The 13,111-nt window shown below is 42.2% G+C and overlaps 1 protein-coding gene across 1 annotated transcript in view; it reads left to right on the top strand.

Moving 5' to 3' along the window:
• The window catches only part of ITPR2 (inositol 1,4,5-trisphosphate receptor type 2), a 494,278-nt gene extending 487,616 nt beyond the window's left edge, over window positions 1-6,662 (top strand). The window contains 2 exon segments of the mRNA XM_034646080.1: window positions 2,894-3,055; window positions 3,792-6,662. Of these exon segments, the coding sequence (XP_034501971.1) occupies window positions 2,894-3,055; window positions 3,792-3,878 (249 nt within the window). The 3' untranslated portion in view covers window positions 3,879-6,662.
• The last annotated feature ends 6,449 nt before the right edge of the window (window positions 6,663-13,111 follow it).

Raw genomic sequence — 13,111 nt, 5'->3', positions numbered from 1 at the left:
CATTGGAATCCGGGGATGTACTGTATGGTGACTAACATAATAAAAAAAAAAAAAAAAAGATTAGCCCCTGCAAATTCAGTGATTTTTTAAAAATTGTGGTAAAATACACATAACATAAAATTTGCCGTTTTAAGTGTCCATTTTTACGGGAGTAAGTACAATCACATTACTGCATTACTCTCCATTACTACAGCCCTCTCCAGAGAATTTGCATCTTCCCCAACGGAAACTGTAGACTCAGTAAATACTAACTCCCCCAATTCGCTTAAATTTTAGCAGATTGAAGGCACTCTCACCCTAAAATCTTCATTTCCTAAAGTTGTTCTACCTTCAGAATCTTTGATTTTATCATTCCACTTTCTGTCCACAGTCTTCTGTCTTGCCTTGCAAGAGTCCTCGATGCAGACAGGTCTGGGTTGGGATCCCAGCTAAACCATGTGCTAGCCTCAGTTTCTTCATTTATAAAGCCCTGACCATCGATAATACTGTAAAGAATATAGATACTAAACAGATGAGAGAACTGAGTTAAGTGGGCTGTGGAAAGGATTAAGGATTGAGTGCAGGGAGCAGGGAGCCCAGGTCTGTTCTCCTCCATCTTACCTACCACGCGTTAGCGTCCCTGACTCCTGCCAGCACTTTGCTGACTTTCCAGCACCGTGTCTTTCTGATACAGGACACACCGTCCTGCATCAGTCCAGCTCTCTGCCTCACCTGCGCATCAGCCAGGCTGTTGGAAAACCATGGTTTTTGCGGGTGTCATTACAAGGCATGGTCTCCCAATTTGCTAGGCCACCCATTCTGCCCTAGAAGCATTTAATGGGTCTTTATTTGGCTTCCTCTTCCCACTCCCCACGAGAGCTATTCCAGATCTTTCCCCTTCAGTCCACCTCCCTCCCCTGCCACTACTCCAGCTATTATCATGTATCTTTTTTGTCTGTGTAGACCAGAGTTCTTAAGCTGGAGTGCACGTAGGAATCATGTACATCCCCAAAGATGCTCTGATTTGGAAAGAGGTAGTGGGATTGAAATCTGCAGTTTTAACAAGCAACCCCTGAGGATTTTGATATACACAGTGCACAGTCCACTTTTCGTGGAAGGCTGTCATAAGCCACAGACCCCCCTGGAGCAGGTATCTTATCTGATTTTCACCTCTACATACCGGGCGAAAGATGCTGCAGGATTGATTGAATGAATGAATTTGGTTGTCACTCTGCACTTCAAATTAAGTGACCATCCTCCTTTGACATGCTAATTAGCTACAGCTGTTCAAGTGCAGTTTCAAATTCTTCAATATGTTTTCTCTTTAATTCTTTATCTGCCCTTTTCATCGCATTGGGGGTAGGGAACCATAAAGAACTTGTTGTTTTCTGAGCGGTGACAATAACTGCAGAACACCAGCAACAACCCCATGGTTAGTCGAGATTGAGACAGAAGGACAGAGAGAAGTCGGGCCTTCCCACTGAACCTCAGGGGAGGAAAGTACTCTGTGGACCCTCTTTCTAGTGACTGGCCAGGCAGAAGTCATGGGAACGACTGCAGTGGGTTTTTCTGAAGTGGGAGGAATCTTAAGCAGGGAGATCAGCACTAGGGATGTTGGGGAAAGGGGACCTAGGGAAATAGGGAGGTAAATAAAGATGCAGGCTGACGTTCCCAGTCCGTGGTGGAAAGGCTCACCTGGCTTCAAATCCCAGCTCTGCCATTCTCTCGCTTGTCAAATGGGTGTTTATTTATTTTTATTTTTTATTTATTTATTTTTTGTTCCCTGGCAATATTTTTTTTCTCTTGCCCAGTCCTTTATTTTTTTTATAATATTTTTTAGTACTATGTTAGTCACCATACAGTACACCCCTAGTTTTTGATTTAAAGTTCTGTGATTCATTACTTGCGTATAATACCCAGTGCACCATGCAATATGTGCCCTCCTTAATACCCATCACCAGCCTATCCCATTCCCCCACCCCCCTCCCCTCTGACGCCCTCAGTTTGTTTCCCAGAGTCCATGTGTTTAAACTGTTGGGGCAGCTCATTGTCTCATCTGTAAGATGGAGACAATATGATTTACCTTGCAAGCTCTTTTGAAGATTGAAAAGTGTACTATAAGTAATGCATGGTGACTATATGACGTTCAGCAGGGTTTTCAAGCGAGCCGGGCATCGGGTGAACTCCTGGTTTCTACAACAGTGGAGGGCTACACACACAGACACACACACACCCCTACACCCAGTCTGCCTAGAAAAACAGAAGTGGTACCAGCTCTTGCCCTCTGGGGAAGTTGAACTCTGAAACCTCATCCTCACTGTAATAAAGTGTTTCCAAAGGGAGCAGACAGAGTAACCTAGGGCCATGCGCTCCCACTTCCGCCTTGCCTGAGCAGAGCTCAGAGCCTGTCTTGGGGAAGTGGGCGGTAAACTGGTTTAGTATGGGTGGCCGGAACTGAAACATTTCTTTTAGCACCCTCCTATTCTGCCACCCCTTTCTTTTCTGGGGCGGGGGGGGGGGGTTGTGGAGAAACAGCGCATGCCTCTAACTGTACCCACACATACTTGGATCTGTTCTCTGCGGCCTCCAGACCCTACCTCATCATTCATCAGGATTCACTGAATGCCCTCTGGGTTCAGGGTGCTGTGCTAAGTGCTTTACCCGGGACCTCCCTGGGAGCCCATAGGAAGTTTGTTCCAATATTTAAAATCTTCCCCCAGCTCATGAAAACCAAAGCCTAACCTGCACTTCATTCCCACCCACAGACATCCTCAGGCCTGGCCAGAAACAGTCCCTTTTGCTTTGAGTACTAAGAAACTCTGATTTAAATGTTAATACTAATGAACACCTATAATCCTTCTTTAGGGAACTCCAGACTCCCTCCCAATACTTACTCTCTTGTATTTGCTTTTAGGAGAAGAATTTAGACTGGTTTCCTCGGATGCGAGCCATGTCCCTCGTTAGCAATGAAGGTGACAGTGAACAAAATGAGATTCGGAACCTGCAGGAGAAGTTGGAATCAACCATGAGCCTGGTCAAACAGCTGTCGGCTCAGCTGGCCGAGCTCAAGGAGCAGGTCAGTGTGCTCGGGAAGTTGGAGCTGCAGCGGGTGGGGTGGAATCAGTCACCGCTTCGTGTGAGGGGGACCTGAGGCTCCTCGGAGCAGGACTGTTATTCACCGAGAGCTGTAAATTCCAAAAAGGAACCCCCACGCTGAGTTGTGAGAACCACATCTCCGCAGGTCGAGGCTTCTCCTTATCCCATTCCCACCTGTGTGAGTCTTCTCCCGCTATGGAAGGGGCGGGAGGCGGGAGGCAGAAGGAGCAAATGCCAAAATACAAGGGCCTCTTTGCACTTTTTGAGAGAAAATTATATTTTCTGCCATCCTAGCAATTACTAAACTCATCGGAAAGGCAGATCGTCATCGGGACCTGTCATTTCAATGCTATAATCAACCCGTTTATCACGTGAAATTATTAGCAGTAGTAAAAATACTATCAAAAGTAGCTGGGGTAGTTATTCAAATGACTACAGTGAAGGTGATGATTATCTGACAAGTCAGGGCTGCTTGAAAAGAACCATGGTTCCTGTTTTTAACCACAGAGAGGGGGTTGCCTTTTTTTTTCCTCTGTTTGTGGAAATTCACTTAAAAAAAATATTTTCCCTTTTTTTTTTTTTTTCTGGTAACTACATTCTAGAGGATGCCAGACAAGCTGTAGGTGCTTGGGAAATATTAACCCCGCATTGCGTAGCCCACCAGCACTGGGAAAAAGTGAGAAAATCAGCTCAACGCACTCTCTCTTTTCCCCCAGATGACAGAACAAAGGAAGACTAAGCAGAGACTGGGCTTTCTCGGATCAAACACACCCCATGTGAATCATCACGTGCCACCACACTGATACCACGGGGGGGAAGCCGTGACTAGCCTTTCATCAGTGTCCTGCCTGATCGCTGAATAAAGAACTGAGACGGAGGGGAGTGAACAGTGCCTATTGTTGAAAGTTAAAAACAACCACGTGCCAAGATGTTGAGTGGTTTAGCTCTGAGAACAATTTATAACTGTGTTTTCATGGTTGAGAAGACCAAACTTAAAAGCTAGAAAGCGCACATCACGCATTCTTTAACGTGAAGTAGCTTGCTGGAAATGGAAGGAGAGGGTAGGGGGAGGCAGGGTGCAAGGGGGTGCGGCAGGGACAGAACGACCTTTGACTAAATCAGTAAGAGTCAGTTTTGGCTTAAGTGCTGATGGCGACCTTCGTCGCGGTTGGTTGGGATTGATTTCTTTTAATGACGGCGTATAGGTTAGCGATACAGGAATTCATCCAGGGGCTAAGTTTTCCTAGGGAAAATAACAGCAAAGATTTAAAAGGAAGAGTTGCAGAGAAAAATGTTAATGCTTCCAAACCGTAGCTGTCACAGGGCAATTTTCTTATTTATAACATGCCACACAATGGATTTCCATCTCTCGGAACGTAGTGCTTTGGAGCTCGGGCCCCTCACGCTGACAGCACAACTGGAATGTGATTGCTTTCTCCCGGATTCGGAGGGGCTCTGTCAATGCGGAGCACAAAAGGGGATTTTCATATAACCCGTTCAAAACATGTTTTAAGTCATGTAGAGGGGAAGATTTTGAAAGATTTGGGGAAGAAAAAGCTGATGGTAAGCCCCGGGGAGGAATTTTTTTGCAAACATATGTATGCTATTAAAATTCATTGAGAATGCTAAATGGAAATGCTTACAGGTGACGGGGAATATTGAGAAACTTACGATGCTCACATTGCCTTTTATAAATATGGAGTAAAAGCTATTTGGTTCATGTTTGCTGTGCTTAAGGAATTGAGTGGTTTTATTTATCCCATCTCTGCAGTTAGGGGGAAAAAATCCAAGAAATTTATTGAATACTCAAGAAAATGCAGCATTTCAGTTGTGGATTTTAAACTGTATTGGTAAGAGCTTTTCAGAATGTAGAAAGATAATCATCTCTTCCCCAAATTGTTTTTAGGTTAAATTATGCAACCAGGATTTGTGGAGGGAGAAAATAACCTGCCGTGCTCATTAGATTCGTAGAGGCTATACATTTAGAATGTTAAAGCCAAATATACGGGTAATGGAACAACTGCCGCATGGTGAAGGGACAAGGCCCCTGACCCCAGACTCTGGGAGATGCTTTGCAAATTGACCTCTGGCCCCTGCCCCCCAAGGAAAGAACAATTACCTCCGGAGTCTTAAAACTCTCAGGTTATTACTGCCAAGGTTTAAGGTCTGGTTAGGGTTTGCTATGACCATTTTTAAAGCTTTTGGATTGTTGTCATTTAGTTTAAAACTATTGGCTCTTAAAGTTCTTGAATCACGGTCTGGGTAGATTATAAATGATTTCTGAACCAGTCCTTCTTCCACAATGTTGAAATGTAGACTTGGAGCCAAGCTGTGGAAACCCAGAGCAACAGTTTCTTAACTGAATCCACTGGTACCTCCCACCCCCACACCCAGTACTTCCCTGTCTTAAGAATTCTTTATTGTGACACCATAATATTTTTCTTTCCCAATCACCAAAGGACCATGATTCCAAAATACTAAGAAACTGGGATATAAAGCTGCCTGCAGCACAGAGCTTTGAACCTAGTAGGCATTCAGCAAATAGAACAGAAACTTCACTGTGGCTCAGTTACCCTTAATCTTTTATTAAAACTTTAAACGATATCACATACTTGAATTTTTTAAAATGGCTTCACCAAACCAAAGTCGACCAAAGCAGTCATTGTTTGAATTCAAGACCGTCATTGTTATAACAGTATTAGATGAAAGTACTCATGAAAGTATTTTAATTAGAGAGTTTGCAGGTGGGGAGAAGAGGAAATTGGCAAAGATTGATCCTATTCCAGGGTAGGAACCCATCTCTGTTTTAACATGAAATAAGATATTTTTGATGTCGGAACATCAGGAGAAGAGATTAATTTGTCCAGATGAGAGCAACCTGCTTTTCACTTGCTGAACTATCTATTTTTTTCTGGGACCATGCCATTGGGTATATAACTGCTATCAACAAATGGCCTAACCTCTCCACCTATTGTCAGGGGCAGCTCACCGTTTCATGGCATATTTTCTCGAATGGGAAGTACCCAAAAGAGATTGCAACTGACCTGATTCTTGTTCAAAACTGAAATATTTCTCAGTTGTGTTTTTCTTTCCTGCCTAACTACTTAGAGATTATAGAGCAAAATAAACAATAACAAAAAAGCAAACAAAAAAGTCACTCTCCAGGCTCTCAATTGAAGTCATGATGTCATGAGAAGATAGTAATGGGGCAATTTGACATTTGATATAAGTTCATATTTGGTACGCGTATGTTTGTTAATGCAACTGGAATATTTGACCTAGGCAAGTTCGGTTAACGTTTTTATATTTATATAGTGATATTAAAATGAGTACATTAATCTTTGATTCTGATGTTAAGGGAAATGTTTCACTCCTTAGTTATTAAAATGCATATCAGTTTAAAAGTATCAGTTTCTGCTGAATGTAATTTTTAATTCCAAAAAGATTTTATTTCCCTGCATGCTACATTCTGAGACCCAAGAGTTTAATGAAAGTATGTCTCCTAATTTATAATATCATATGAGATGAGAGAGTATTTGTATCATATAAGATTATAATATTAATAAATTATAAACATGTAAAAATTATTTTTTCAACCCCTTGAGAAAGTTCATTTAGAAAGGGCTATTTTCTTGCTTCCTGAAATTTTTCTGTTGGTGATAAAGATACAGTTTCTAGTGGATTATTGATTATATCAGGAAGATATTCCATTCAAGTCAGAATTAATCATGTGCTTATTTCCATATTCTCAGCTCACAACTCATTGTTTTGGCTGCTTTTCTTAGTTTGTAGTTGTTTCGTTACAAACAGTAATCCGCTAGGCCTCACCCCCTGCCCCCACGTGCCCGGGTTGAGCTGAGTGGATAGGCTGGCCGTCTGGGGATTTGGGCAGGGAAGGGGAGGAGTGGATCGTCACTATGTTAGGGAAAAGGAGTAAATGAGAATTAATAGGAAGAAAAGGGCCAACCTTCCAGAGGCCCAGTGGACTAGGGGTTAAGTAAGTAAATATCGCACAGGTGTAATGCTGTAACCGATTACAGACTCGAGAGCTAACATTTAAACGTGCCTCAGACTGTGCTCTGTGCAAGGGCAGCTGTAAGAGGCGTCTTCCCTCAGCTGTTCTTAAATCAATACGGAATAACCCACAGACCCGTTCCAATGAGTGACACGTGATACCACTGGAAAGAGAGGAGCGGGCACCTTAACCACAAACACACATGCCTCTAGGAGCTAGAGGGGTCACTAAAATGGGTGCCATCGTGGGGTGCATACCATTTGTAGGGAGCGGGGAAGCTCCGGGGAACTTTCTACTTGCAAAAGTTGACAACTAAGTCCAGCTTTGAGAAAATGCCTGAGACCATTTGAGGCCCTCCAGTCACTCACTGGCTAGCTCTGAAATAATCGTTGGTCAAGCTCTGCCATTTAGTAGAAGGAAACCCAATACCAAAACCAAGCAGAGGATCTAACATGCGTGTGGAAGTGGAGAGATCTGAAAACAAATCCAAGTATCATCTCTGACCTGGACTGTTTCCACAGACTGGAATCATTTATAAAATTATCATGCCATTACTTCTCATATCATCACCAGTAGACTTCTTCTTTCCTGCAGTCGAGTATTACTATATTTGCCTCAAATAATATGATCCTAATAGAGCATGTCAAGACCAGATAAGTATAATTTATCAATTATGAATAAAATGGGATTTGTAGAACTTTTTTGCATGTGATACTTTAAGTGCCTTTTTCATTTCTTACCACGTGTCTATGTAATCTATCCATCGGTATGAAGGTCATTATTATTGCTATTTTACATAGTGAAACAGGAAGGACAAAAAATTTGGTGGCTTGAACTACACTGCGCTAATTCAAATGGAACATCGTGCCCAGCATTTATTGGGGGTGGGCTCAGTCCCCAAGTGGCCAACACCTACTATATCTATATCGTGTCTGGTGCCCAGCGTGGGCTCAGTGGGCACAGGGCATTTGGTGTCTAGCATTCTCTGGTTCTTAACACACAGTGCTTCGAAATGATAGTTCCCCCTCAGAAGACAATGAAGCATGCAACGGCTGAAATCAAAATGAGTTGCACGAATCACATGCAAACCACGACTAGAATTCTTTGCTCATGTGGGCATTTTCCAGTCTGCCACAGTTCCGTGAAGCAGTGTGGCAAGAATTGTTTTGTTTTGCTTGGAATCGGAGGAAAGGTTGAGCGAAGGAAATTGGACAATGAGTTCCTCTTCCAGTAAGAATAATTGGCACGAAGGGCAGGAGTTTGCATGTGGAGGGGAGTGTGATGGATGTCTGCAAGTCACCCTGCCTTTGACTGGTCAGCCGTGGTGCTTTGCGGAAGTCTCAGGAAAGCCTCTAGCTTCACAGCAGGCCAGAAATCTGTGCACTTCAGCCTCTCCTGGGTCTCCGCAACAACAGAGCTGCGGGTACATTCCACGGAGTTGGCCACGTACCAAACAGAGAAACACAGAAACCAAACTTGATGCAGGTAGATTTATAGGAAGAGAGTTTGGTCGTTGAACTTAGTTTGACTCAATTTAATGGAAAATTCTGGTTTTTACACTTCAATGCAGATTTCCCCTGGGTTAGCCCACTCCCTTTTCACACTGGTCCTTGGGCTAAAATCACCTCCTGGGAGAATTACCTCCTCACAGCAAGGGAAATGTGGATACCCGTGTGGATTTCTTTTTTTTTTTTAATATCTTTTTATTATATTATGTTAGTCACCATACAGTACATCCCTGGTTTTTGATGTAAAGTTCAATGATTCATTAGTTGCGTATAATACCCAGTGCACCATGCAATACGTGCCCTCCTTACTACCCATCACCAGCCTATCCCAGTCCCCCACCCCCTCCCCTCTGAAGCCCTCAGTTTGTTTCCCAGAGTCCATAGTCTCTCATGCTTCACTCCCTCCTCTGATTACCCCCCCTTCCTTTATCCCTTTCTTCTCCTACCAATCTTCCTAGTTCTTATGTTCTCTTCTGCAACCCAATGGGACACATCCCTCCAAAGTCCCCTTCGCCCCCGCCCGGTGACACTGTTTGCATACGAAAAGGTTTCTGAGGCTGCTCCCTGTTCTACTAACTGCTTTTAGTTTTGATTTTATGATTGTCTCACTTTGGACAATTGTGTCTGCTTTTCTGTATGGCATAACCTCTTCCTTCTTTTTCATCACAAATAAAATGTTTCTTTGTGAATCTGGTCTTCTTGGCAGTATAGTCAAATAAAAATTCTGTGAACACAATAGCTTAAAATTAGACCCTTCTCTGTAAAATATAATAATGTATTTTATGTCAGTTAGGTTTTATCAGAGAAGCAAAATCATGATGACTGTGATTTATTTTAAGAACTTGACCTGATGGAGTTGTAGTGAAGAACTCGATGGAAGGCTGGTGCTTCTGCGTCTGGCTGAGGGTCTGAAGTCACTAAGTCGGTGGGGCTGGCAGTCAGGAAGAAAAACTGGGTGTGAAGCAGGAAAAAAACAAGGACAAACTGGAACCTATGGGGACCAAAAAAATTTGCATCTAGCTCTCACCATTGCCAAACTCCATAGCCTGTGGGGCTGAAAAATGAAGCTGACGTTCTTCACCTTGGAGCTGCACGTGCATGTGAAAGTGACCTGGGACTCAGAGAAGCTGAAGGAGATCTGATGGGTGCTGGGGGGGTGTGGACCGGCTGCTGCCCCACGCCAGCCAGGTGTGCCAGGACATCAGGCTGTGAGCTGCAGGGGCACCTGTTGCCTATTCTTTCTGAATTTGAGGGCTGTTGCTTCACTTCCATCCACCACATCTTGTGAAAATATCTCCTGTAATTAACCTGTAATCCTCTGAGAAAGGGGATTCTGGGAAATAATAGCTCCAGCTAAGCTAGACTGACATAGTACATAGCCACCCCATTGGAGTAGACTTCAATGCTTACCAAGAGTGATGTTCCTTTTCTACTGGACACATACTAGACACGTTGCCCAGCACCTATTGCAGTTGAGTGGAAAATACATGACTAGTCCTGACCAATGGATTGTGAGTGATTGACAAGCTGAGGCAGGAAAAAGTCCCTCCACAACCTCCAGTTCTTTCCTCACCACATCAATTATGAAAACCAAGATGGAGCCAGTCTGAATCCCTGAGTCACCTCTTTGAAGGGAGCTACCCTGAAGAGCCTTGATAGGCACGGCAAAATTGGTATGAACGAGAAACAAACTTTCATGTGTTAAGGCATTGAAATTAAAGGAGTTTTTGGTTCTTAAATAAATGAGATCAGGGTACATATGATTGTTACTGTAGCATAACCCAGCCTACCTAATACAGATACACACATGTACTAGGCACCAGAAAATTAACCCGAATATACCACTTCTGGGATGTATCTAAGAAAAACAGAAAGTAAAGAAAAATCTACATATGCAAAATATTCATCATATCGTTATTTACAATTCAAAAATTGAGCGCAGTCCAAAGTCCAGTACTTTCGGTGTGTTTAAAATCTATACTTCACTCATAGAATGGAATGTGATGAAATTTGTGAGAACTATGCAAACTGAGGCAACATTGGAAAACAGGTAGGAAAAATTTTAAAAGTAGCTACAATTATATGTACACCATTAACTGTATAAAAGCATGTTTCTCAAAAAGACATGAACAAGATGCACTATAATGATGATTGTTTTAAAATAGCAAGGATGATATGTTATTTTCTTTTCTCTTTCTTTTCTCTATTTTTAAAATTGCTTTTATAGTTTAATAATAACATTTTTTAAAGGAAGTAAAAGTTGTACTAAGTCCAGCAAGTATTTCCCTGAGAGCAAGTTTTCCCAAACTCATTTACATTTTTATAGGATAACTGGAATTGTAGATGAAGTGAATACCATAGCTGTCATTTATATTGATTTCAACAAGACATTTAAGAAAAGTGGCATGATTGTCATGTAGACAAGACACAAAAATTTGTCCTGGATCAGAGTAGAGTTCTACAAATCTATGCAAGTGAATAATTTTATTTAATGTGAGGTTAGAGTAAAATATCCTTGGCCTATTGTTAGATGTCGGTCCTTGGCCTTTTCTTGACCAACATTTATTTCAATGTCTGGAATAAAGAAATAGATGACAAAATTACAAAATGTGGGGATGACATAAAGTTGGGGAGTAGACTGAATGTGATGGATGACGGTAACAATAATGTCAGAAAACTGGAACAATGAACAAATCTATTCTGATGAACTTTAACTGGCAGGAATGTAAGATTTAGCTCCAAAAAGCTCAGTTGCGTAAATATATGGTAGAGCAGACAACCATTCATGTAAAAAACAAACCATTAAATTGAATAAAATCTAGCTCCACGTTTATAATTAATTTATTTCAACGTATGTTTATTTAGTGCTTACTATATTTAAGGACTATTGCAAAAGTCCAGGCAAGATATGATGAGGGTTTTATCTCAAAGAGTAGGCACTGGGGATAGAAAGAGGGGTTGGTTACAAGTTATATTCAAAAGGGAAAATTCAAAAGAATTTCGGTTCTCCGTTGGGTGAAGAATGAGAAAAAAGGAGGAACCCAGAATGACTCCTGGGCTTTGGGCTTGATGAATGGGAAAATAGTGATGTTGTCCATTGAAATAGGAAATACTGGCAGAGTAGACTGTAGGGGGAAGTATGCAATGAGTTTATTATTGGACATGCTAAGTTTTAGTTCTTTGAGACATTAGGAAGAAATATCTGTTAGTTGGATATATAAGCTTAGAGTTCATGAAAGAAATCAAAGCTAGAGAGAAAAGATTTAAAAGTCATCAAGACATACATGGCAGTGAGAGCAAAAGAATAAATGAATGCTAAAAGACAGTGTAGACATTAAGAGAAGATCAAAGACAGAGCCCAAAGAAAATTTAGCAAGTGAAGCTAAAAAAAAAAGAGAGAGAGAGAGAGAAATCAGAGAGCTAGTGTAAGAACAAAAAGAAATGAGGTTTCAGAAGTCAAGGGAGGAGTTTCAAAAGGTATGGGACTTCCTATAAAATACACTCGTATCCTCTCAGATCCTCATATATCCCTCCTAACTTTCTAGTCATAAACATATAAAAAGTAGAAAGTAATAGCACATCTAATAATATAATATAAAAACAAAATACCATAATCATACAAAAACTAGGTAACTCAATACCATCCTTAAAGCTAAGAAAAGTCTAGTGAGGAGTTCGTCTAACTGCATCGGGGCCATGTGCTCGACATTCCAGTCTCCGAATCAGTTTGTGGACAGCCTAAGGTGAGATGTACTCTCACAGTTTGTCTCTAATCCCTGGACATGGGCCACCCTCATCTGAGGAGGAGGTGGGCATCCCCTTTATAGAACTATGTTCTGGGTCAGTCGGTTCTTTTACCACCCCTCCCCATCTCCCTTCCGTTCTCACCAAATCTTCTTCTTATACCTCTAGAAGTAAACTGCAAGAAGTTGAATGGGGTGACCAAGAAGCAGGGGGAAAAGCGGTGTATAAGCCTGGACAGGAAGGTTCTGGCATCATGATTCTCCACATATAGTGAATACAAAACGACGGACTGCATCTGACTCTAGAATCAATGTAGAAGGAAAGCGTTCTGCTTCTTCAAGGATTGCTGTTCGGGCAATGTGGTTTGGGCTGCCAGCCATGCCTGTCAGCCTGCTCCAGCAAGAGAGGTGGAGCGGGAGTGAAGAGAATGACCTTCTACCGAAAGAAACTCGCACTCGCCTTCCTCCAGTGTTGCTGATGCAGGGCAGCTGGGAAGACGGCATAGGACAGGCTCCGTGTAGCACGAGATGCCCCAAGGAACCGAGTCCCCACACTTTCAAGTCAGCCTTCCCATTGTGGAGATACAGCTCAATGCTGAACTTTTTGAAAAGGATGCGCCTGGGGAGACTTCCCTGCATCTCAACTTTTAAATTTGTTACATGAAGAACTACAGAGAAGTATAAGGTCAGGAGATTTGAAAGGAGAGGCATATTACCACCATCCATTCAAACTCGCTTCATAATTATAGGCTTCAGTGCTCTGGCTTCAA

Source organism: Ailuropoda melanoleuca, chromosome 16 (genome assembly GCF_002007445.2).
Source record: "Ailuropoda melanoleuca isolate Jingjing chromosome 16, ASM200744v2, whole genome shotgun sequence".
Lineage (NCBI taxonomy): Eukaryota > Metazoa > Chordata > Mammalia > Carnivora > Ursidae > Ailuropoda > Ailuropoda melanoleuca.
Note: the sequence above shows the minus strand (reverse complement) of the source record. Positions and strands in the feature narration are given on the sequence as shown.